This window comes from Blennius ocellaris (genome assembly GCF_963422515.1).
Source record: "Blennius ocellaris genome assembly, chromosome: 17".
Classification (NCBI taxonomy): Eukaryota; Metazoa; Chordata; class Actinopteri; order Blenniiformes; family Blenniidae; genus Blennius; species Blennius ocellaris.
This window is the reverse complement of record NC_137666.1, coordinates 27,004,693-27,032,072: the sequence shown is the minus strand read 5'-3', so window position 1 is coordinate 27,032,072 and position 27,380 is coordinate 27,004,693. Positions and strand designations below refer to the sequence as shown.

The following is a 27,380-nucleotide window of genomic DNA, read 5'->3' as shown; positions in this document are numbered from 1 at the left end:
GACACTAACCTCTGATTCCAGGGCTGGGAACAGGGGGGGTTGGTACCCATACACGCACTCAAAGGGAGACAGACCAGTGGACGAACAGGGCAGGGAATTGTGGGCGTATTCCACCCAGACTAACTGCCTGTACCAAGCAGCCGGGCTGTCAGAGACCAGACAACGAAGGATGGACTCCAGCTCCTGGTTCACCCTCTCTGTTTGGCCGTTAGATTCTGGGTGGTAACCGGACGAAAGGCTCACCGTAGTACCCAACAGCCTGCAAAACTCCCTCCAAAACCGAGACACAAACTGAGGACCCCTGTCCGAGACAATGTCCCGCGGGAACCCATGAAGACGGAACACGTGTCTCAGCATGACCTCTGCCAGCTCCTTGGCTGATGGGAGTTTCGCTAAGGGCACGAAGTGGGCCATCTTGGAGAACCGGTCCACTACGGTGAGGATGGTGGTAAACCCTTCAGCGTCCGGGAGGCCAGTGACAAAGTCAATGGATAGGTCTGCCCATGGTCGGGTGGGTACTGGGAGCGGCTGCAACAGACCAGAGGGGCGAGACCGCGAGGTCTTGTTACGGGCACAGACAGGGCAAGCCCGGACATACTCCCGGACTTCCCTGTTCATCTCTGGCCACCAGAAACGCTGTCTCACCACAAACATGGTGCGCTCAGTTCCTGGGTGGCAAGACAGAAGGTTAGTGTGGGCCCATTGAATAACACTAGATCGTACCGGGGGACACACAAACAGGCGGTTGGGAGGACAACCTGGCGGCACCGTCACCCCCTCCAGAGCCCGCCGAACCTGCTCCTCAATCTCCCACGTCACCGCCCCCACCACACAGGTCGGAGGTAAAATCGGCGTGGGGGAACGAGGAGCAGGATCCGGTTCAAAGACCCGGGAAAGGGCGTCAGGCTTCACGTTCTTGGACCCAGGGCGATACGATACCACAAAGTCGAACCGGGTGAAGAACAGAGCCCAGCGAGCCTGCCGAGAATTTAACCGTTTGGCAGATTTGATGTACTCAAGGTTTCTATGGTCTGTCCATACCACAAACGGGTGCTCTGCACCCTCCAGATAGTGCCTCCACTCCTCCAACGCAGCCTTGATGGCCAGGAGCTCCCGATTGCCAATGTCATAGTTCTCCTCAGCCGGGGTCAGCCGCCTGGAGAAAAAGGCACAAGGGTGCAGCCTCCCATCCTTACTACTGCGCTGAGAGAGCACTGCCCCGACACCGACATCTGACGCGTCCACCTCCACCACAAACTGCCGCCCTGGATCCGCCACACTAAGCACGGGAGACGAGGTGAACCGGGCCCTGAGCTCCGAAAACGCCTGCTCAGCTGAGGGACCCCAAGAAAACGGGACCTTGGGGGAAGTTAAGGCATGTAGAGGCGCCGCGACGGAGCTGAATCCCCTGATAAACCGCCGGTAGAAGTTAGCAAACCCCAAAAATCGTAATAATTGTTTGCGGCTACCCGGGGTCGGCCAATCCGCTACCGCCCTGACCTTCTCCCTGTCCATCTCCACCCTCCCCTCTGAGATGACGTGCCCAAGAAACGAAACTGTGGGAGCATGAAAAACACATTTCTCGGCTTTGACAAACAAATTATTGCTGAGAAGACGCTCCAAAACAAAACGAACATGCTTGACATGACTGGCAAGATCTGAAGAAAAAATCAAAATGTCATCGAGGTAAACAAACAGAAACGTATTCAATGCGTCTCTCAGCACATCATTGACGAGATTCTGGAACACTGCAGGGGCATTGCATAAACCGAATGGCATCACCAAATACTCGTAATGGCCAGAAGGTGTGTTAAATGCCGTTTTCCACTCGTCCCCTTGCCTAATCCGGACCAGGTGGTAAGCATTGCGCAAGTCCAGCTTAGTGAAGACCTTGGCGCCCTGCAGGCGTTCAAAGGCCGAAGTCATGAGGGGTAGTGGGTAGCGGTTTTTAATGGTTATCTCATTGAGGCCCCTGTAGTCAATGCACGGCCGAAGAGTCTTGTCCTTCTTTGCCACAAAGAAAAATCCCGCCCCTGCAGGGGAGGACGAGGGTCTGATTATCCCAGCCTCTAAGCCAGACTCAATGTACTCTTTCATGGCCTGATTCTCGGGTTGTGAGAGAGAGTAAATGCGACCCTTGGGGGGAGTGGTACCCGGCAATAACTCAATGGCACAGTCATAAGGACGATGCGGTGGCAGAGATGTTGCCTTCCCTTTGTTGAACACCTCCTTTAGATCGTGGTAGCAGCTGGGAACTCGCTCGAGGTCCGGATACACAGGCACCTCCCCAGCTGCCACCTTAACTCCCAACACTGACCGACAATGCTCAGAACAATCCCCTCCCCAACTCAAAATAACCCCCGAGTCCCAGTCAATATGGGGTTTGTGCAAACATAACCAAGGGAGGCCCAGGATAACTGGGTAGGACGGACTTAACCCTAAATGAAAAGAAATCTCCTCAACATGGGAGGGACCAAACAATAACTGAACAGAAAGAGTCTTTTTATCAATAGAAAATATTTTACGTCCATCCAACGCAAGAGCCTTCAAGGGCAATGATAACAGTTCAGTGGGGATATTATGTCTCTCAGCCCACTTAAGGTCCATAAAGTTCTCATCTGCACCAGAGTCAATGAAAACCTCAATGTCCAACGTGTTGTCGGCATACCTCAGTTGAGCCGGCGTGAGTCTTCTTAAAGGCGCAGTAGAGGAGTTCTTAAGACTCACCGGGGCCCTCCTTAACCCAGGTGAGCCTGTCCCTTTAAGAGGACACGCTGCAGCTCTGTGCCCGTGCTGACCACAGTACAGACACAGGCCGCCGGTCAGGCGCCGATGCCGCTCCTGCGTGGAGATGCAGGTGAGGCCAACCTGCATCGGCTCCTCCGGAGGTTGTGCAACACTCGGGACTTGCTCCTGCTGGGAGGCGGGACGTAGAGGGGCGTGCTCCTCCCGTGCGCTCCTGGATTCTCCTCCCAGCTGACCAGTCTGCCTCAGGCGATCACGGACCGTCAGACGATTCTCCATCTTGACCGCCAGGGCAATGAGGGAGTCCAAGTCGTCGGGGAGATCCCTCAGGAAGAGCTGGTCGCGAACCGGGCTGGCCAGCCCGTAGAGGAAGGTGTCCCGCAGTGACGCATCGTTCCAAGCGCAGTCTGCGGAGAGGGTGCGAAACTCAATTGCGTAGTCGATTACCGGCCTCCTTTCTTGACGCAGCGCTGCCAGCGCTCGAGCCGCCTCCGGTCCGCCGGGACGCCGATCGAAGATCTTCGACAGCGCGGCTGCGAACTCGTCCACCGAGTCACACAGCCGGGATTGGCGGTTCCACTCAGCGGTGGCCCAAGCCTCCGCTCTGCCGGACAGGTGGGAGATGATGTACGCGACCCTGGACTTCTCTGTTGGGAACGCCCCCGGCTGCATCTCGAAGTGGAGACCACACTGGACCAGGAAGGGTCGCGAATCCCCGGAGTTCCCCGAGAAGCGCACTGGGCTTGAGAGCGGTGATGGCGGCACCACGACGGCGGCAGCGGCGGCAGCTGGCGGCACTGCGGCGGCAACGGCAGCTGGCGGCACTGCGGCGGCAGCGGCAGCCCGAACCTCTGGGACCGAGAGGCGAGTGATGAGCTGCTGGAGGTGACCGGTGAGTTGGTTCAGTTGACTCTCCACTGACGTGTGTCGATGAGAAAGGTCGTGGAGACCCGCCGTTAAACCAGACAACTGCTCGTCGTGTTGAGTGAGCCGGTCCTCCTGCTGACCAACTGCTCCTAGCAGCTGGTGACCAGAGTCCGCTGGGTCCATGATGGTTGGTTTGTTCTGTCACGGATACGGACAGGACCCAAGTGCAGGACTCTGGAGGCAGGCTGGGTTCAATCAAGTCTTTTATTATAATGACAGCACAGACCGATGATTCACAGGTTGCTCCTTGACATGAGGAGCACAGCAGACTTGACTCCAATGACTGGACAGGACAGACGAGACATGGAAGACTAGTACTGGACCGGACGGACGGGACATCGCTAACAAACAAACCAACACTGAACAAACACACAGACAGGACATATATAGGGCAGGGTGATTACCAGAAGTGGCCACAGGTGAGGTGCTGACAGCCCAGACCTTGGCCCGCCCACTCTTAAAGGGGACCTCACCCTACACCCTGACACATACTGTAAGTGAGAACAAGATCAAGTGTGTGATTAAGATAAGTGTGTGTCCAGTAATGTGCTAAATGCTGTTAAATGTTCAGGCTGTCATTGTCAACATCGACATGAATATGCATTTAAGACCCATTTTTAAATATATGTCAAACAAATTTCACCATTTTAAATAAATATCTAGAGACCAAAATCATCAGTGGACAATTCAGCCCTGATGTGTTGAGTGATCTGTGTCTGAGGTGTTAATAACAAGAATAATAATGGTGTTCTGTGTATCCTGTCCACGGAGTACTGTAGGGTCAAACTGCACTGGAAAGGTTGTGTGTATCCTGTCCACGGAGTACTGCAGGGTCAAACTGCACTGGAAAGGTTGTGTGTATCCTGTCCACGGAGTACTGCAGGGTCAAACCGCACTGGAAAGGTTGTGTGTATCCTGTCCACGGAGTACTGTAGGGTCAAACCGCACTGGAAAGGTTGTGTGTATCCTGTCCACGGAGTACTGCAGGGTCAAACTGCACTGGAAAGGTTGTGTGTATCCTGTCCACGGAGTACTCTAGGGTCAAACTGCACTGGAAAGGTTGTGTGTATCCTGTCCACGGAGTACTGTAGGGTCAAACTGCACTGGAAAGGTTGTGTGTATCCTGTCCACGGAGTACTGCAGGGTCAAACTGCACTGGAAAGGTTGTGTGTATCCTGTCCACGGAGTACTGCAGGGTCAAACTGCACTGGAAAGGTTGTGTGTATCCTGTCCACGGAGTACTGTAGGGTCAAACCGCACTGGAAAGGTTGTGTGTATCCTGTCCACGGAGAACTGTAGGGTCAAACCGCACTGGAAAGGTTGTGTGTATCCTGTCCACGGAGTACTGCAGGGTCAAACCACACTGGAAAGGTTGTGTGTATCCTGTCCACGGAGTACTGCAGGGTCAAACCGCACTGGAAAGGTTGTGTGTATCCTGTCCACGGAGTACTGCAGGGTCAAACTGCACTGGAAAGGTTGTCTGTATCCTGTCCACGGAGTACTGCAGGGTCAAACTGCACTGGAAAGGTTGTGTGTATCCTGTCCACGGAGTACTGCAGGGTCAAACTGCACTGGAAAGGTTGTGTGTATCCTGTCCACGGAGTACTGCAGGGTCAAACTGCACTGGAAAGGTTGTGTGTATCCTGTCCACGGAGTACTGTAGGGTCAAACTGCACTGGAAAGGTTGTGTGTATCCTGTCCACGGAGTACTGCAGGGTCAAACTGCACTGGAAAGGTTGTGTGTATCCTGTCCACGGAGTACTGTAGGGTCAAACTGCACTGGAAAGGTTGTGTGTATCCTGTCCACGGAGTACTGCAGGGTCAAACGGCACTGGAAAGGTTGTGTGTATCCTGTCCACGGAGTACTGCAGGGTCAAACTGCACTGGAAAGGTTGTGTGTATCCTGTCCACGGAGTACTGTAGGGTCAAACTGCACTGGAAAGGTTGTGTGTATCCTGTCCACGGAGTACTGCAGGGTCAAACTGCACTGGAAAGGTTGTGTGTATCCTGTCCACGGAGTACTGTAGGGTCAAACTGCACTGGAAAGGTTGTGTGTATCCTGTCCACGGAGTACTGCAGGGTCAAACTGCACTGGAAAGGTTGTGTGTATCCTGTCCACGGAGTACTGCAGGGTCAAACTGCACTGGAAAGGTTGTGTGTGTCCTGTCCACGGAGTACTGCAGGGTCAAACTGCACTGGAAAGGTTGTGTGTATCCTGTCCACGGAGTACTGTAGGGTCAAACTGCACTGGAAAGGTTGTGTGTATCCTGTCCACGGAGTACTGCAAGGTCAAACTGCACTGGAAAGGTGTTTTTGGAAGAAGGCAGTGGACGTGTGCTCCTCACCTGCAAACACAAGCATCACACATGAAGACTTCAGGACTTTAATGACACGCTGCCCCCTTCCGGGCTGAACAAGGCAAGGCGGAGCAAGTCCTCCTGAAGAAACATGGGGGAGGAAAGTAGCAGCAAGACGCAGAGCAAAGGTAGGACATACAAAGTAAGGCATCAGGAGGAACAGTCTTCAAATGAGCATCATCCTCCTGTGGAACCCTGAAGGTCCAGCTGAAGGTCTAGCTGAACGTCTGAAGGGCCAGTGGTCTAGCTGAAGGTCTAGCTGAAGGTCTGAATGGCCAGTGGGCTAGCTGAAGGTCTAGCTGAAGGTCTGAAGGTCCAGTGGTCTAGCTGAAGGTCCAGCTGAAGGTCTGAAGGTCCAGTGGTCTGGCTGAAGGTCTAGCTGAAGGTCTGAAGGGCCAGTGGTCTCGCTGAAGGTCCAGCTGAAGGTCTGAAGGTCCAGTGGTCTAGCTGAAGGTCCAGCTGAAGGTCTGAAGGTCCAATGATCCAGCTGAAAGTCTGAAGGTCCAGTGGTCTTGCTGAAGGTCCAGCTGAAGGTCTGAAGGTCCAATGATCCAGCTGAAAGTCTGAAGGTCCAGTGGTCTTGCTGAAGGTCTAGCTGAAGGTCTGAAGGTCCAGTGGTCTAGCTGAAGGTCCAGCTGAAGGTCTGAAGGTCCAATGATCCAGCTGTCGGTCTGAAGGTCCAGTGGTCTAGCTGAAGGTCTAGCTGAAGGTCTGAAGGTCCAGTGGTCCAGCTGAAGGTCCGGTGGTCTTGCTGAAGGTCCAGCTGAAGGTCTGAAGGTCCAGTGGTCCAGCTGAAGGTCCAGTGGTCTAGCTGAAGGTCCAGGTGAAGGTCTAGCTGAAGTCCTGCTTCACCTGCTTCATCCTCAGTGGTCTCTCTGGTCCCATGTCCAAGACCCTTCCGGGGTCCAGGTCCTGGTGCTAAAGGGTGGCCAGGATTCTGAGGAAGGAGATGAGGAGGACGCAGAAGGACTGTCCAACTCCGTAGACCAGGGCCTCCAAGGAGATCATGGTCTTCCCTGCTGCTTGTTACACACCGGCTATGGCTGCACCTGCAAGACATCAGCATTAACACTGAGGGAGCAGCATGACCACTGAGAAACACCAGCATTAACACACAGAAAGACAGCAGCATTAACGCAGAGAGACAGCAGCATTAACACACAGAGACAGCAGCATTAACACAGAGACAGCAGCACTACCACAGAGAGACAGCAGCATTAAGACACAGAGACAGCAGCATTAACACAGAGACAGCAGCACTACCACAGAGAGACAGCAGCATTAACACAGAGACAGCAGCATTAACACACAGAGACAGCAGCATAAACACAGAGACAGCAGCACTACCACAGAGAGACAGCAGCATTAACACAGAGAGACAGAAGCATTACCACAGAGAGACAGCAGCATTAACACAGAGACAGCAGCACTACCACAGAGAGACAGCAGCATTAACACAGAGACAGCAGCACTACCACAGAGAGACAGCAGCATTAACACAGAGACAGCAGCACTACCACAGAGAGACAGCAGCATTAAGACACAGAGACAGCAGCATTAACACAGAGACAGCAGCACTACCACAGAGAGACAGCAGCATTAACACAGAGACAGCAGCATTAACACACAGAGACAGCAGCATAAACACAGAGACAGCAGCATTAACACAGAGACAGCAGCACTACCACAGAGAGACAGCAGCATTAAGACACAGAGACAGCAGCATTAACACAGAGACAGCAGCACTACCACAGAGAGACAGCAGCATTAACACAGAGACAGCAGCATTAACACACAGAGACAGCAGCATAAACACAGAGACAGCAGCACTACCACAGAGAGACAGCAGCATTAACACAGAGAGACAGAAGCATTACCACAGAGAGACAGCAGCATTAACACAGAGACAGCAGCACTACCACAGAGAGACAGCAGCATTAACACAGAGACAGCAGCACTACCACAGAGAGACAGCAGCATTAACACAGAGACAGCAGCACTACCACAGAGAGACAGCAGCATTAAGACACAGAGACAGCAGCATTAACACAGAGACAGCAGCACTACCACAGAGAGACAGCAGCATTAACACAGAGACAGCAGCATTAACACACAGAGACAGCAGCATAAACACAGAGACAGCAGCACTACCACAGAGAGACAGCAGCATTAACACAGAGAGACAGAAGCATTACCACAGAGAGACAGCAGCACTACCACAGAGAGACAGCAGCATTAACACAGAGAGACAGCAGCACTACCACAGAGAGACAGCAGCACTACCACAGAGAGACAGCAGCATTAACACAGAGACAGCAGCACTACCACAGAGAGACAGCAGCATTAACACACAGAGACAGCAGCACCACCACAGAGAGACAGCAGCACTACCACAGAGAGACAGCAGCATTAACACAGAGAGACAGCAGCACTACCACAGAGAGACAGCAGCATTAACACAGAGAGACAGCAGCATTAACACAGAGACAGCAGCACTACTACAGATAGACAGCAGCATTAACACAGAGAGATTGCAGCATGACCACAGAGAGACAGCAACATTAACACAGAGAGACAGCAACATTAACACACAGAGACAGCAGCATTACCACAGAGAGACAGCAGCATTACCACAGAGAGACAGCAACATTAACACAGAGAGACAGCAGCATTAACACAGAGAGACAGTCGCATTACACAGAGAGAAAGCAGCATTACCACAGAGAGACAGCAACATTAACACAGAGAGACAGCAGCATTAACACAGAGAGACAGCAGCATTACCACAGAGAGACAGCAGCATTAACACAGAGAGACAGCCGCATTAACACAGAGAGACAGCAGCATTACCACAGAGAGACAGCCGCATTAACACAGAGAGACAGCAGCATTAACACAGAGAGACAGCAGCATTAACACAGAGAGACAGCAACATTAACACACAGAGACAGCAGCATTAACACACAGAGACAGCAGCATTACCACAGAGAGACAGCAGCATTAACACAGAGAGACAGCAGCACTACCACAAAGAGACAGCAGCACTACCACAGAGAGACAGCAACATTAACACAGAGAGACAGCAACATTAACACAGAAATAGCAACATTAACACAGAGAGACAGCAGCATTAACACAGAGACAGCAGCACCACCACAGAGAGACAGCAGCACTACCACAGAGAGACAGCAGCATTAACACAGAGACAGCAGCACTACCACAGAGAGACAGCAGCATTAACACACAGAGACAGCAGCACCACCACAGAGAGACAGCAACATTAACACAGATATAGCAACATTAACACAGAGAGACAGCAGTACTACCACAGAGAGACAGCAGCATTAACACAGAGACAGCAGCACCACCACAGAGAGACAGCAGCACTACCACAGAGAGACAGCAGCATTAACACAGAGAGACAGCAGCATTAACACAGAGACAGCAGCACTACTACAGATAGACAGCAGCATTAACACAGAGAGATTGCAGCATTACCACAGAGAGACAGCAACATTAACACAGAGAGACAGCAACATTAACACACAGAGACAGCAGCATTACCACAGAGAGACAGCAGCATTACCACAGAGAGACAGCAACATTAACACAGAGAGACAGCAGCATTAACACAGAGAGACAGCAACATTAACACAGAGAGACAGCAGCATTACCACAGAGAGACAGCAACATTAACACAGAGAGACAGCCGCATTACACAGAGAGAAAGCAGCATTACCACAGAGAGACAGCAACATTAACACAGAGAGACAGCAGCATTAACACAGAGAGACAGCAGCATTACCACAGAGAGACAGCAGCATTAACACAGAGAGACAGCCGCATTAACACAGAGAGACAGCAACATTAACACACAGAGACAGCAGCATTACCACAGAGAGACAGCAGCATTAACACAGAGAGACAGCAGCATTAACACACAGAGACAGCAGCATTAACACACAGAGACAGCAGCATTACCACAGAGAGACAGCAGCATTAACACAGAGAGACAGCAGCACTACCACAAAGAGACAGCAGCACTACCACAGAGAGACAGCAGCATTAACACAGAGAGACAGCAGCATTAACACAGAGACAGCCACATTAACACAGAGAGACAGCAGCATTAACACAGAGAGACAGCAACATTAACACAGAGAGACAGCAGCATTAACACAGAGAGACAGCAGCACTACCACAAAGAGACAGCAGCACTACCACAGAGAGACAGCAGCATTAACACAGAGAGACAGCAGCATTAACACAGAGACAGCCACATTAACACAGAGAGACAGCAGCATTACCACAGAGAGACAGCAACATTAACACAGAGAGACAGCAACATTAACACAGAGAGACAGCAGCACTACCACAAAGAGACAGCAGCACTACCACAGAGAGACAGCAGCACTACCACAGAGAGACAGCAGCATTAACACAGAGAGACAGCAACATTAACACAGAGAGACAGCAGCATTAACACAGAGAGACAGCAACATTAACACAGAGAGACAGCAGCACTACCACAGAGAGACAGCAACATTAACACACAGAGAGACAGCAGCATTAACACAGAGACAGCAGCATTAATTCAGAGAGACAGCAGCACTACCACAGAGAGACAGCAGCATTAACACAGAGACACAGCAGCATTAACACAGAGACAGCAGCACTACCACAGAGAGACAGCAACACTACCACAGAGAGACAGCAACATTAACACAGAGACAGCAACATTAACACAGAGAGACAGCAGTATTAACACAGAGAGACAGCAGCATTAACACAGAGAGACAGCAGCATTAACACAGAGATAGCAACATTAACACAGAAATAGCAACATTAACACAGAGAGACAGCAGTACTACCACAGAGAGACAGCAGCATTAACACAGAGACAGCAACATTAACACAGAGAGACAGCAGTACTACCACAGAGAGACAGCAACATTAACACAGAGATAGCAGCATTAACAGAGACAGCAGCACTACTACAGATAGACAGCAGCATTAACACAGAGAGATTGCAGCATTACCACAGAGAGACAGCAACATTAACACAGAGAGACAGCAACATTAACACACAGAGACAGCAGCATTACCACAGAGAGACAGCAGCATTACCACAGAGAGACAGCAACATTAACACAGAGAGACAGCAGCATTAACACAGAGAGACAGCAACATTAACACAGAGAGACAGCAGCATTACCACAGAGAGACAGCAACATTAACACAGAGAGACAGCCGTATTACACAGAGAGAAAGCAGCATTACCACAGAGAGACAGCAACATTAACACAGAGAGACAGCAGCATTAACACAGAGAGACAGCAGCATTACCACAGAGAGACAGCAGCATTAACACAGAGAGACAGCCGCATTAACACAGAGAGACAGCAACATTAACACACAGAGACAGCAGCATTACCACAGAGAGACAGCAGCATTAACACAGAGAGACAGCAGCATTAACACACAGAGACAGCAGCATTAACACACAGAGACAGCAGCATTACCACAGAGAGACAGCAGCATTAACACAGAGAGACAGCAGCATTAACACACAGAGACAGCAGCACTACCACAGAGAGACAGCAGCATTAACACAGAGAGACAGCAGCATTAACACAGAGACAGCCACATTAACACAGAGAGACAGCAGCATTAACACAGAGAGACAGCAACATTAACACAGAGAGACAGCAGCATTAATACAGAGAGACAGCAGCACTACCACAAAGAGACAGCAGCACTACCACAGAGAGACAGCAGCATTAACACAGAGAGACAGCAGCATTAACACAGAGACAGCCACATTAACACAGAGAGACAGCAGCATTACCACAGAGAGACAGCAACATTAACACAGAGAGACAGCAACATTAACACAGAGAGACAGCAGCACTACCACAAAGAGACAGCAGCACTACCACAGAGAGACAGCAGCACTACCACAGAGAGACAGCAGCATTAACACAGAGAGACAGCAACATTAACACAGAGAGACAGCAGCATTAACACAGAGAGACAGCAACATTAACACAGAGAGACAGCAGCACTACCACAGAGAGACAGCAACATTAACACACAGAGAGACAGCAGCATTAACACAGAGACAGCAGCATTAATTCAGAGAGACAGCAGCACTACCACAGAGAGACAGCAGCATTAACACAGAGACACAGCAGCATTAACACAGAGACAGCAGCACTACCACAGAGAGACAGCAACACTACCACAGAGAGACAGCAACATTAACACAGAGACAGCAACATTAACACAGAGAGACAGCAGCATTAACACAGAGAGACAGCAGCATTAACACAGAGAGACAGCAGCATTAACACAGAGATAGCAACATTAACACAGAAATAGCAACATTAACACAGAGAGACAGCAGTACTACCACAGAGAGACAGCAGCATTAACACAGAGACAGCAACATTAACACAGAGAGACAGCAGTACTACCACAGAGAGACAGCAACATTAACACAGAGATAGCAGCATTAACACAGAGAGACAGCAGTACTACCACAGAGAGACAGCAGCATTAACACAGAGACAGCAGCATTAACACAGAGAGACAGCAGTACTACCACAGAGAGACAGCAGCATTAACACAGAGACAGCAGCATTAACACAGAGAGACAGCAGTACTACCTCAGAGAGACAGCAGCATTAACACAGAGACAGCAGCATTAACACAGAGAGACAGCAGTACTACCACAGAGAGACAGCAACATTAACACAGAGATAGCAGCATTAACAGAGACAGCAGCATAATGGTGCAGTGGTACAGTGCAAACAGTTTGTTTGTCAAAAATAATCAACATTTGATGCAGTTTGCATAAGCAGAGTTCTCAGAACAAACACGTTCTGCTCGTTCTTCCTAGAGTGACTGTAAACAAAGGCATTGCTCCAACAACAGACTGTAAACAAATGCATTGTAGCAACAACAACAGATTGTAAACAAATACATTGTAGCAACAACAACAGACTGTAAACAAATGCATTGCAGCAACAACAACAGACTGTAAACAAAGGCATTGCAGCAACAACAACACAAAGGCATTGCTCCAACAACAGACTGTAAACAAATGCATTGTAGCAACAACAACAGACTGTAAACAAATGCATTGCAGCAACAACAACAGACTGTAAACAAAGGCATTGCAGCAACAACAACAGACTGTAAACAAAGGCATTGCAGCAACAACAACAGACTGTAAACAAAGGCATTGCAGCAACAACAACACAAAGGCATTGCTCCAACAACAGACTGTAAACAAATGCATTGTAGCAACAACAACAGACTGTAAACAAAGGCATTGCTCCAACAACAGACTGTAAACAAATGCATTGTAGCAACAACAACAGACTGTAAACAAATACACTGTAGCAACAACAACAGACTGTAAACAAATGCATTGCAGCAACAACAACAGACTGTAAACAAAGGCATTGCAGCAACAACAACAGACTGTAAACAAAGGCATTGCAGCAACAACAACACAAAGGCATTGCTCCAACAACAGACTGTAAACAAATGCATTGTAGCAACAACAACAGACTGTAAACAAAGTAATTGCAGCAACAACAACAGACTGTAAACAAAGGCATTGCAGCAAAAACAACAGACTGTAAACAAAGGTATTGCAGCAACAACAACAGACTGTAAACAAAGGCATTGCAGCAACAACAACAGACTGTAAACAAAGGCATTGAAGCAACAACAACAGACTGTAAACAAAGGCATTGCAGCAATAACAACAGACTGTAAACAGAGGCATTGCAGCAATAACAACAGACTGTAAACAAAGGCATTGCAGCAAGAACAACAGAGTGTAAACAAAGGCATTGCAGCAACAACAACAGATTGTAAACAAAGGCATTGCAGCAACAAAAGACTGTAAACAAAGGCATTGCAGCAACAACAACAGACTGTAAACAAAGGCATTGCAGCAATAACAACAGACTGTAAACAAAGGCATTGCAGCAACAACAGACTGTAAACAAAGGCATTGCAGCAACAACAACAGACTGTAAACAAAGGCATTGCAGCAACAACAACAGAGTGTAAACAAAGGCATTGCAGCAACAACAACAGACTGTAAACAAAGGCATTGCAGCAACAACAACAGACTGTAAACAAAGGCATTGCAGCAACAACAGACTGTAAACAAAGGCATTGCAGCAACAACAACAGAGTGTAAACAAAGGCATTGCAGCAACAACAACAGACTGTAAACAAAGGCATTGCAGCAACAACAACAGACAGTAAACAAAGGCATTGCAGCAACAACAACAGACTGTAAACAAAGACATTGCAGCAACAACAACAGACAGTAAACAAAGATATTGCAGCAACAACAACAGACAGTAAACAAAGGCATTGCAGCAACAACAACAGACTGTAAACAAAGGCATTGCAGCAACAACAGCAGTCTGGTCCATTCATCATCCACCCGTTCAGACTTACTGGTGAGGACTCCGCCCAGCAGGGGTCCCACGAAGCCCATGAGCAGGACAGCGATGGGCAGGAAGCGAGCCACTTTGTGGCGGCGCAGCGTGGCAAGGCAGAGCAAGGCAGCCGGCAGGTGGAACACCAGCGACGACACGGTGGCCCACAGGAACACTCCGTACCACATCTCTGTCCACACACACACACACACACACACACACACACACACACACACACACACACACACACACACACACACACACACACACACGCACACGCGCACACACACACACACACACACACACACACACACACACACACACACACACACACACACACACACACACACACACACACACATAGCAGCGTCAGGCCACCTGCCTCACCTGGACCACCTGGACCACCTGCCTCACCTGGACCACCTGCCTCACCTGGACCACCAGCCTCACCTGGACCACCTGGACCACCTGCCTCACCTGGACCACCTGCCTCACCTGGACCACCTGCCTCACCTGGACCACCAGCCTCACCTGGACCACCTGCCTCACCTGGACCACCTGCCTCACCTGGACCACCAGCCTCACCTGGACCACCTGCCTTACCTGGACCACCTGCCTCACCTGGACCACCAGCCTCACCTGGACCACCTGCCTCACCTGGACCACCTGCCTCACCTGGACCACCAGCCTCACCTGGACCACCTGCCTCACCTGGACCACCTGCCTCACCTGGACCACCTGGACCACCTGCCTCACCTGGACCACCAGCCTCACCTGGACCACCTGGACCACCTGCCTCACCTGGACCACCTGCCTCACCTGGACCACCTGCCTCACCTGGACCACCAGCCTCACCTGGACCACCTGCCTCACCTGGACCACCAGCCTCACCTGGACCACCTGTACCACCCCTCCACTGCTGCAGGTCTGTTGTCCTCATCAGAAGCTTCACATGATTTTCAGCACAAAAGGACGATTCTTCTCCAAAAGAACAAGAAAGTTCTGCTCAACTAAATGACGTTGGGTCCGTTTCACGAAGCAGGTTTAAGGATTACCCCAGGTTATTGAACACCGAGTTGAGGGAAATGCGGGATTTTCCGTTTCACAAAGGGAGGTAACTCAAACCGGAGGAAGCGGGGTAACTCAAGCCTGTTTCACGAAGCGGTGTAACGTCAACTCCCGGTCAGTTACCGGGGCAACAGACACTCTAGAACTAACCTGGTCGCGAGCAGGTTTTTGTCAGTGAACATGGAGTTTTGCTCTGGCTCCGCCCCTTTTCCGACGGACACGGGATTTAATTTCCTCATTCAGCGGGGGAGTTTTGGTGAAACAGTTCTGCAGTGCCTTATTCCCGAGGCAAATTAGACGTCAACTTTATTCCCTCAATATGGAATGTGCTTTTGATAATGATCCGATTGATGAAGGCGCAGCATTACTTCGCCGAGAATTTAATATTCGCATCATCAGACCGCGCATAGATGTACTGGCATTTGCAGACACCTTCCTTTTTGAGCGGTACCGTTTTACTGCCGAGACCATTATGTACATCCACAGTTTAATCGCTCTGTACATTAGCAACATCACCAGCTGAGCCTTGCCCTGACGTCATAGCAGATATTGTGTGTTGTGCTGCGTTTCCTCGCAAATGGCAGAGCTGTCAGAGACACCATATGCCATCATCACTTCGGGGTCTGATCACCACCACCACCACCAAATAAAGACATGATGCACAATTCATTTGGTCTTTTTTATTTCCTACAAATACAAGCGCTAGTTTAGTTAATGTAGTTAGTAGTTAGCATAATTCACCTGGGGCTGTACACCCACCCTTAACTTGTGCTCCAGTTTTTTCCATCTTCTGGAGCAGGTGGAGTCTATAGATCTGTTTTACAGATAACTGGGAAGACATAAGGAGGACATTCAATTATTACAGTTGGACATGAATTCCACAGAATGAACCTCTGGTGTTTACTGAACATCTGTCTCACTGTCAGTCCTTGCAGTGGATGTTGAGGGACCCTCCTGCTGCTGCCCAGCCATGCCCTGTTAAAAAGGATGATAATGTGTCAATACTTCAGTGTAGACAAAATATCACTCTTTATTCCACCACAATGTTTCAGAAACGTAAACGGGATGAGAACTATCATACCTCTATAGGCCTTTGTGGATCCTCCTCTGTAAAGGCAGCAGACAGGGTTTCCTGTACTCTTCATCCTAGATGAATATGTTTCAGTATATTTAAACTACCATTTTGCAAGATCTTTGGAGTGTTGCCTACTTACAAGGTCTGTTGTGGCATGAGGGGGTCCAGCAGGCAGAGAGCACCATCACAATCTGTTGGGTGACAAAAACAAAGACATGATGGGGAAATAAAGATGAACAAAAGGAGGCTTAAAGAGATATATAGGCCTCGGCATATTATATATTATGAAGGAAGTGGTATCTTGAGGGGTGAGGTCTGAAGAGGAGCTCCTCCAGGGATTCCCTCAGCCACTGGCCTCCCAACATTCTGGCTTAGGGCTCCTCTGCCTCTATTAAAGGTGGAGGTGCTGGGCCACCACCCGTTTTACAGGCATCTGCCTTCTTTCTGTTGGCTGAGTAAAGGCTGTCTTAGTTTAGCCTTAATTATTTGACAGCACATGATATGGGTGAGAAGACATTTATGTGTTTGAAAACAGCATTATGTTGGGAATAAAACACCTGCACAGTCAAATGGCCACTTGATATTTACTGTACAATGTCACACATGATCGAAATTACGTTAAGAAATGTATTGATTAACAATTAAATTGGCGCTTCTCCCCCGTGGAATTGCACCTAAAAGAAATAAATTAATAAGCTACCATCAAGCAGTATTCCCTTGCAATAATGTTGCGATGACAAAGACGTTTGAACTTACGCATTCACTTGAGCAGCAATCTTCTTCCACGCCGCCTCCCTCTCTTTAGCAGCCGCTGCGCTGTTGCATTTTTTTTTTTTAATATGATCATATTCGCCATATGATCGGATCAATACTTCCTGCTCCACTGGCGTCAAAAACTCCGCCCTCCGCGTCTCAGTTGTCATGGTGACTCGTTGAATCGGGGCTCCATTGATGCGGTCTTTTTAGAGTCGTGGTGCACGCGCTTGACTCCAGGTGAAACTACTCCGAGTTCATCAAACTGATCAAAATCCGGCGTCGTGAAACCGGAAACTCCGCGTTTTCTGTCTCAGTGTAACTCAATTCAGAGCTCGGTGTTAAGCCCATGGCTTCTTAAACCTGCTTCGTGAAACGGACCCCTGGTCGGGAGCAGGTTTTTGTCAGTGAACACGGAGTTTTGCTCTGGCTCCGCCCCCTTTCAGACGGGCACGGGATTTCATTTCCTCATTCAGCGGGGGAGTTTTGGTGAAACAGTTCTGCAGTGCCTTATTCCCGAGGCAAATTAGACGTCAACTTTATTCCCTCAATATGGAATGTGCTTTTGATAATGATCCGATTGATGAAGGCGCAGCATTACTTCGCCGAGAATTTCATATTCGCAGATAATATTCGCATCATCAGAGCGCGCAGAGATGTACTGGCATTTGCAGACACCTTCCTTTTTGAGCGGTACCGTTTTACTGCCGAGACCATTATGTACATCCACAGTTTAATCGCTCTGTACATTAGCAACATCACCAGCTGAGCCTTGCCCTGACGTCATAGCAGATATTGTGTGTTGTGCTGCGTTTCCTCGTAAATGGCAGAGCTGTCAGAGACACCATATGCCATCATCACTTCGGGGTCTGATCACCACCACCACCACCAAATAAAGACATGATGCACAATTCATTTGGTCTTTTTTATTTCCTACAAATACAAGCGCTAGTTTAGTTAATGTAGTTAGTAGTTAGCATAATTCACCTGGGGCTGTACACCCACCCTTAACTTGTGCTCCAGTTTTTTCCATCTTCTGGAGCAGGTGGAGTCTATAGATCTGTTTTACAGGTAACTGGGAAGACATAAGGAGGACATTCAATTATTACAGTTGGACATGAATTCCACAGAATGAACCTCTGGTGTTTACTGAACATCTGTCTCACTGTCAGTCCCTGCAGTGGATGTTGAGGGACCCTCCTGCTGCTGCCCAGCCATGCCCTGTTAAAAAGGATGATAATGTGTCAATACTTCAGTGTAGACAAAATATCACTCTTTATTCCACCACAATGTTTCAGAAATGTAAACGGGATGAGAACTATCATACCTCTACAGGCCTTTGTGGATCCTCCTCTGTAAAGGCAGCAGACAGGGTTTCCTGTACTCTTCATCATAGATGAATATGTTTCAGTATATTTAAACTACCATTTTGTGTAGTTTTGCCTACTGAGTGTTGCCTACTTACAAGGTCTGTTGTGGCATGAGGGGGTCCAGCAGGCAGAGAGCACCATCACAATCTGTTGGGTGACAAAAACAAAGACATGATGGGGAAATAAAGATGAACAAAAGGAGGCTTAAAGAGATATATAGGCCTCAGCATATTATATATTATGAAGGAAGTGGCATCTTGAGGGGTGAGCTCTGAAGAGGAGCTCCTCCAGGGATTCCCTCAGCCACTGGCCTCCCAACATTCTGGCTTAGGGCTCCTCTGCCTCTGTTAAAGGTGGAGGTGCTGGGCCTCCACCCGTTTTACATCTGCCTTCTTTCTGTTGGCTGAGTAAAGTCTGTCTTAGTTTAGCCTTAATTATTTGACAGCACATGATATGGGTGAGAAGACATTTATGTGTTTGAAAACAGCATTATGTTGGGAATAAAACACTTGCACAGTCAAATGGCCACTTGATATTTACTGTACAATGTCACACATGATCGAAATTACGTTAAGAAATGTATTGATTAACAATTAAATTAGCAGCGGTCTTACCCGATTGGACAATGTTTTTATATTTCACTTTCAGCTGCTGCCAAGAGCGCTTCTCCCCCGCGGAATTGCACCCAAAAGAAATAAATTAATAAGCTACCATCCAAGCAGTATTCCCTTGCAATAATGTTGCGATGACAAAGACGTTTGAACTTACGCATTCACTTGAGCAGCAATCTTCTTCCACGCCGCCTCCCTCTCTTTAGCAGCCGCTGCGCTGTTGCATTTTTTTTTTTTAATATGTTCATATTCGCCATATGATCGGATCAATACTTCCTGCTCCACTGGCGTCAAAAACTCCGCCCTCCGCGTCTCAGTTGTCATGGTGACTCGTTGAATCGGGGCTCCATTGATGCGGTCTTTTTAGAGTCGTGGTGCACGCGCTTGACTCCAGGTGAAATTACTCCGAGTTCATCAAACTGATCAAAATCCGGCGTCGTGAAACCGAAAACTCCGCGTTTTCTGTCTCAGTCTAACTCAATTCAGAGCTCGGTGTTAAGCCCATGGCTTCTTAAACCTGCTTCGTGAAACGGACCCGTCATTTCCTTCGTCCAGCTCTTCTGGAAGAACTCATTCGTCTGCTGAACCCTGTAGGAGCTGCTCTGCTGAGCCCTGTAGAAGCTGCTCTGCTGAACCCTGTAGAAGCTGCTCTGCTGAGCCCTGTAGGAGCTGCTCTGCTGAACCCTGTAGAAGCTGCTCTGCTGAACCCTGTAGAAGCTGCTCTGCTGAACCCTGTAGGAGCTGCTCTGCTGAACCCTGTAGGAGCTGCTCTGCAGGGACCCTTGGACCTGTGAACAACTTATCTTTCACTAAAATTAAATCTATTCAGATTTGAATTCTTTATATTTGGTCTGAGGTGAAATTGATGAAAATTAACTGAATCAGTCCAACTAGTAATTTATGGTTGAATGTTGAACTGGCTGATGTTTCTCTCATGAGAGGAAGAAAGGAACTGTTCATAATGATCTTCTTGTCACGGCTGGGGGCCGGCGTGTGGAGTGTCCTGAACCCAAAAGCAGACCTCAAGCAGAAAGTTGTTTGCAAACAGTAAATGTTTTATTGAGGGAACAGGGAAAGGGGAGCTGGAACGGTGACGGGAACCGGGTAACTCCGGGGAGCCTCTTGGAACCGGGACGTGACCCGGGGGAATCTCAGGGGGGCCTCTTCCCACATGGAAAGAACCTATATGAGGATATATTGTCAGGATTGGTGGTGAACAGGATTCAAACGCCAACTAGTCCGGGATGTAATTTGAAAATAAAGTTTATTTTAAGTCGCTCCAACGGGGCGGCAGTCCGTGGCGAGGGATCGGGAAGCACAGGCGGACGTCACGGAGACGGGGTCTTCCCAGGAGGGCAGAGCGGCACACACCGGGACTGGACGGGAGAACAAACGGAGGTCAGAATACTGAGCTGCTTCCACACAAGAAGCGAACAAACACAAAACAATAATCACGAGGGGCAGAGTCTAGGTACCGCAGAGTAAACGTAACGATCTTGCAATGAGAGCCTGGGATCCCGGTCCTTAAATACTGGCTTCCCTCATTCACTTCAGGTGTGCGTCCTGCTCCGTCCGCTCCGCCTACACTCACACACGCCCACACACACACACACAAAACAACAACACAGTAGGAGACCTGCACGGGTTGTGACATATATGCACATATATGAAACCTATATGCAGCATATATGCACATATATGACAATATATATGCTGTATATATGCACATATATGCACATATAGGACAATATATATGCTGCATATATGCACATAAATGCTGCATATATGCACATATATGACCATATATATGCTGCATATATGCACATATATGACCATATATATGCTGCATATATGCACATAAATGCTGCATGTATGCACATATATGACAATGTATGGGCTGCATATATGCACATATATGCTGCATATATGACCATATATATGCTGCATATATGCACATATATGCACATATATGCTGCATATATGCTGCATATATGCACATAAATGCTGCATATATGCACATATTTGACAATATATGGGCTGCATATATGCACATATATGACCATATATATGCTCCATATATGCACATATATGACAATATATATGCTGCATATGTGCACATATATGCACATATATGCTGCATATATGCACATATATGACAATATATATGACAATATATATGCTGCATATATGGAAAGTCCCACATGTACAGAACCTATATAAACATATATGTTTTAATATAGGTTTTGATATAGGTTTTGAATATATGTGACACGTATAAAATTGGCCATTTTCCTATATTTTATGCACATCTATGGACCTATATGCACAGATAGGTACATATTTTTAGATATATATATATATGGCCGTCACCTCCGCCGAACTGACTGCCAATGAAGTCCTAACAAAGTCTTAACAACTCCTAACAAAGACCGAACAACTCCTAACCAAGTCCTAACAAGTCCTAACATGTCCGAACGCAGTCCTAACTGGTCCTAACGGGTCACGTGGTACAATACGTCATGTCATCAAAACTCCGCCCCCCTGAGACGTGCCTGCAGAACACTCGAGGAGGAGAGGAAAAGGGAAGAAAACTAAGAGGTACGTCCAGTGAGTTCATTATTGTTCTTTTCCCTAAGTCTAAATCAGTTTTGTGTTGTCATACTACCGTCATAGTCGCTCCTAATATCAGAACTGCTTCATAATTCATAATTGCGCGATTATGAATCCCGAAAAAAATCGGCGGTGGTTCCCTTTTAAATATAAATGTATATATCTATAAGTAGACATCTTTATCGATTTGTCCTGTATGCATACATATATACTTGTATGCAAACATGTATATTATGTCTTGGGCTGTACGCGGAATATTTAACTGAATTCCCTCCGCTTTTCATTCTGCTGCCGGGACGTTATCACGAACCGTCGGTGGATTATGATTTAATAAGCATTATTTATTCTCCGATGATCGCAATGTGCCCACTCCATAGAAGACTTAAATACTCTTTTTATTGGTGCGTCATGTGCAATATTGTATGGAACAATAGGTTACGTTAATTTGCTCTTTTATTATGACGACTGTACTCAAAAAATAAAGACGTATATCTGGTGTAATTTTTGTATGTGTATATAGTATGTGTAATGTATAAAAATTATTTAGTGTATGGATTTCATCGTAATATTGCATGATTATTATTTTAATATAATATAAATAACTTCTTTTTCTTATTCTTCTTCTTCTTCTACTTCTACTTCAGTTTTACTTCTACTTATTATTATTGTTAATAATATTATTATACTCAATTATAATATATAATATATTTTATAATAATAAAACATGATAAATCTCAAAGACAGACTTTATTTCTTGAATAAAAAATAAAATCTTTCTTCTCTGACGGCCCAGTGTGTATTCTGGGCTGTATTCAACCATGTGTATTTGTTTATTATTAAAGAGAAGACATTTTAAATACATTACAGTCATTCCAACGTGCTTTTATAGAGAAAATAGAAAACAAGCAGGTTTGTTTGTGACTGTGGAAAGAAAAACTCCCCCAACAGGGAGGAACTTTGTAGAAACCAGAGTCAGAGGTGGAGGATGGAGGAGAGGAGAGGAGAGGAGAGGAGGGGAGAGGAGAGGAGAGGAGATGAGAGGATAAAGGAGAGGAGAGGAGAGGAAAGACAGAGAGACTTGGTGAAAAAAAATCATGTCTATTCTGCTCATTCACAAAAACATTCTTCCCTTTTCTTTGTTGTTCTCAATGTGTTGGTTGTGTGTTTGTGTTTGTTGACAACAGGCGAACCATCGCTGTGGAACACCTTCTCACACAGTCCAACAGGGAGACTGTCCCCAGCAGGACAGTGAGCTGGACATCACTGGACCAGATCTGCAGGAGGAACGTCCTGATGTCAAATCAGTGATCAGCTGATCTCTGTGAGAGAGCACCTGAAGAGCCCCCTGTGGGACACCATGGACTCTTCCCCTCCTCACAGTCCCTCTGGCCATGGTGACTGCACTCATCCATCATCTCAGGTCATGAAGGATTGAACAAGAATGTTTTACAGACACTGAACATAGAAGTTATTCATTTGTACATGCTGTGAAGAACTCGGTACACAATGTTTCAGAGTTTCCAGGAGCAATTTGTGCCACATTTTTAACACCATGCACTGAAAACAACCTACAGAATAAGAATACAACTGATCAAATCATTGCCAGAGTTTCAGCTGGAACCTTGTCAATTAGAAACCGTACCAGAGAGGGATTATTGATGTTCAGCATCGTGAACCTGTTCATTCTGGTCATCACATGACAGGAAGTGACCTCCACACAAAGTCATCACATGACATGAAGTGACCTCCACACAAAGTCATCACATGTGTCCAGGCATCATTTCTAATAATTGTGTCTTTCTTCCAAGGATACTAGTACCAAGGATACTAGCACCAAGGATACTAGCACCAAGGATACTAGCACCAGCAGCCACCAGCAGCCCCATCTCCCACCTGGTCCATGTTTCCCCACCAGCAGCCACCACCGGCCCCTTCACCTGCCTGGTCCTCCCTTGGACAGAGTCAACAGCTGCAACCAGCTGCTTGGCCTCAGCATCAGCTGCACCAACCTCCACCAGCACCACCATGTGTCTCCCCAACAGCCCTTCGTCACCCCCCCTCTGTCCCCTCTTCATCTTCAGGTTCCTCTGCATCAACACAAGACGTGTTTCCTTCGTACTTGAACCGTCAATTAAAATGGAGGCACAAGAGGGCAGCACTTGAAGATGAGAAGCCATGGAGAGGGGGGAGACACCAAAAAAGCCCCCTTTCAAGGAGGACTATCATGACACATGTAAAATGTGTGGCCTCTCAAAAAACAAGAGCACTGGACACACTCAAATAAAGGGGAAATAGTTCTGTCCAGCCTCTGGCAAGACTGTGACAGAATGGAGAGAGAGCCTGGAAAAATAGCTTCTGTCTTCTTTTTATTGCATTATTTTTGTTGGTCAAATCTAAGATGCAATCATCTGTCAGTTTTGTGTGCACAAATAAACTTCATTTCTTTGTAAATAGTTACAAAAGTGCCTTTTTTCCGTTTTGTGTGCATAAATAAACTTCATTTCTTTGTAAATAGTTAAAAAAAGGGCCTTTTTTCCATTTTGTGTGCATAAATAAACTTCATTTCTTTGTAAATAGTTAAAAAAGTGCCTTTTTTCCGTTTTGTGTGCACAAATAAACTTCATTTCTTTGTAAATAGTTAAAAAAGGGCCTTTTTTCCATTTTGTGTGCACAAATAAACCTCATTTCTTTGTAAATAGTTAAAAAGGTGCCTTTTTTCCGTTTTGTGTGCACAAATAAACTTCATTTCTTTGTAAATAGTTAAAAAAAGGGCCTTTTTTCCATTTTGTGTGCATAAATAAACTTCATTTCTTTGTAAATAGTTAAAAAAGTGCCTTTTTTCCGTTTTGTGTGCACAAATAAACTTCATTTCTTTGTAAATAGTTAAAAAAGGGCCTTTTTTCCATTTTGTGTGCACAAATAAACCTCATTTCTTTGTAAATAGTTAAAAAGGTGCCTTTTTTCCTCCCTCCTCTCTTCCTTCTTTTCCCCCCTTTCCCCCCCTTTTTTCCTTTTTCTTCCCCCACCTTAGCAGTCCCTTTTGCCCCATCTCTGGCCGAGGTGGCAAGGCAACAGACTGGTGCACGGGAGACCCTGGTTCGATTCCCGCTAGGGTCACTGAGCAAATAACAGCATCCGGTGTGGGCCCACATGGAAAGAACCTATATAAAGGTTAGGATATATGTGGCATATATAAAATTGGCCATTTTCCTATATTTTATGTACATATATGTGTGCATACATGGGCACATATAGGTGTGCATATATGCGCATATAGGTGTGCATATATGTGCATATAGGTGTGCATATATGGGCACATATAGGTTTGCATATATTGGAACATATAGGTGTGCATATATGCGCATATAGGTTTGGAATATATGTGACATATATAAAATTGGCCGTTTTCCTATATGTTATGTACATATATGTGTGCATACATGCGCATATAGGTTTGGCATATATGTGAAATATATAAAATTGGCCGTTTTCCTATATGTTATATACATATATGGGTGCATACATGCGCACCTATATGTACATATATGTACATATATGTATATAACATATAGGAAAACGGCCAATTTTATATATGTCACAAATATGCCAAACCTATATTAAAACATATATGTTTATATAGGTTCTTTCCATGTGGGTTGGAACCGGTACGGGACCCGGGGGAATCTCAGGGGGGCCTCTTGGAACCGGGACGGGACCCGGGGGAATCTCAGGGGGGCCTCTTGGAACCGGGACGGGACCCGGGGGAATCTCTGGGGGGGGCCTCTTGGAACCGGGACGGGACCCGGGGGAATCTCAGGGGGGCCTCTTGGAACCGGGACGGGACCCGGGGTAATCTCTGGGGGGGGCCTCTTGGAACCTGGACGGGACCCGGGGGAATCTCAGGGGGGCCTCTTGGAACCCGGACGGGACCCGGGGGAATCTCAGGGGGGCCTCTTGGAACCCGGACGGGACCCGGGGGAATCTCAGGGGGGCCTCTTGGAACCCGGACGGGACCCGGGGGAATCTCTGGGGGGGGCCTCTTGGAACCGGGACGGGACCCGGGGGAATCTCTGGGGGGGGCCTCTTGGAACCGGGACGGGACCCGGGGGAATCTCTGGGGGGGGCCTCTTGGAACCTGGACGGGACCCGGGGGAATCTCAGGGGGGCCTCTTGGAACCCGGACGGGACCCGGGGGAATCTCAGGGTGGCCTCTTGGAACCCGGACGGGACCCGGGGGAATCTCTGGGGGGGGCCTCTTGGAACCGGGATAGGACCCGGGGGAATCTCTGGGGGGCCTCTTGGAACCGGGATGGGACCCGGGGGAACTTCTTGGAGCCGGGACGGGACCCGGGGAATCTCTGGGGGGCCTTCTTGGAACCGGGACGGGACCCGGGGAGACCTCTTGGAACCGGCGTCGGAACAGGAACGGGAACGGGAACCACCCCGGGGAGGACACTCACTCCCCGGGGAGGACAACACCGACTCACCTCCACACGGAGTGAAGACTAGGCAATCCTCTGGCACCGGACCCTCCTCCCTGCAGGGCTTAAGACTGCTTGACAATCAATTAGCTGATTGCCTGCAGGAGTGCCAGAGAGGATCCGGTGCTGGAGCGAGGTGTGTGACTCCTGACACTTCTTACATTATAAAGTCTGTAATCATCACAACTGATAGCTCAAGCGCATTAAATTGTCATTAATCTAAAACCATGTTATTTTCATCAAATAATTCAGACTCAACCCCTGAAGGAAGCAGTCTCGGTCCAGCTGCACATGGAAACTGTTTTCTTACAGCACTGCTGGAAAGGCACAGAAAAGAAATCTGAAATGATGAAGTAAGGTTCAACATTACGCTGAAAAGCGGAACTGATAAAGTGTCCAGGTGAAGCAAAATGCTAACTAGCTTAGCACATTACAAAGGAAATACGTTTAAACAAGTTTCATATTGTAACTGTACCAAACTGTTCACACACGAAGCCTTTTAACTCACAACAGCAGTAAAAACAAACGTTTATTTAGCCTAAAAAACAATATTAAAGACTATCGTCACCTGAGAAGTCGCTAAGAGACGTGTTGTTTCCTTGGTTCGTGTCGTTTGTCCTCGGCACAAAGTTCAAATCTGGAATCTGCTTGAAAAAGCCAGTCTCCTGATATTTGTCCTGCATGTCTGTAACTGTTTCCACAACAGAAGAGAGATATGAATCTATGAATCTGCGTCTTTCTTCCACCTGAAGCGGAGCAGCATCGACCCAACTGAGCTAGCTGTAAACACGGTGACGTCAGGACGCTGGATCCCGGTGACCGCCATCTTGGATGGGTCTACAATAGACAATATACAGAGAAGCTTCATTGACTCACGCCGCCGATCGTAGCTGACGTAACAGAACGACACCATCT

The 27,380-nt window shown here is 47.7% G+C and overlaps 1 protein-coding gene across 1 annotated transcript; it reads right to left on the bottom strand.

The window, feature by feature from the left end:
- Positions 1-6,947: 6,947 nt before the first annotated feature.
- LOC308142136 (transmembrane protein 170A-like) lies at positions 6,948-27,148 on the bottom strand (the record flags this gene model as incomplete). The annotated part of the gene is given in 4 exon segments (XM_080512460.1): positions 6,948-7,055; positions 7,059-7,078; positions 14,517-14,687; positions 27,034-27,148. Coding segments are annotated over 4 exon segments (414 nt in total).
- Positions 27,149-27,380: the final 232 nt, after the last annotated feature.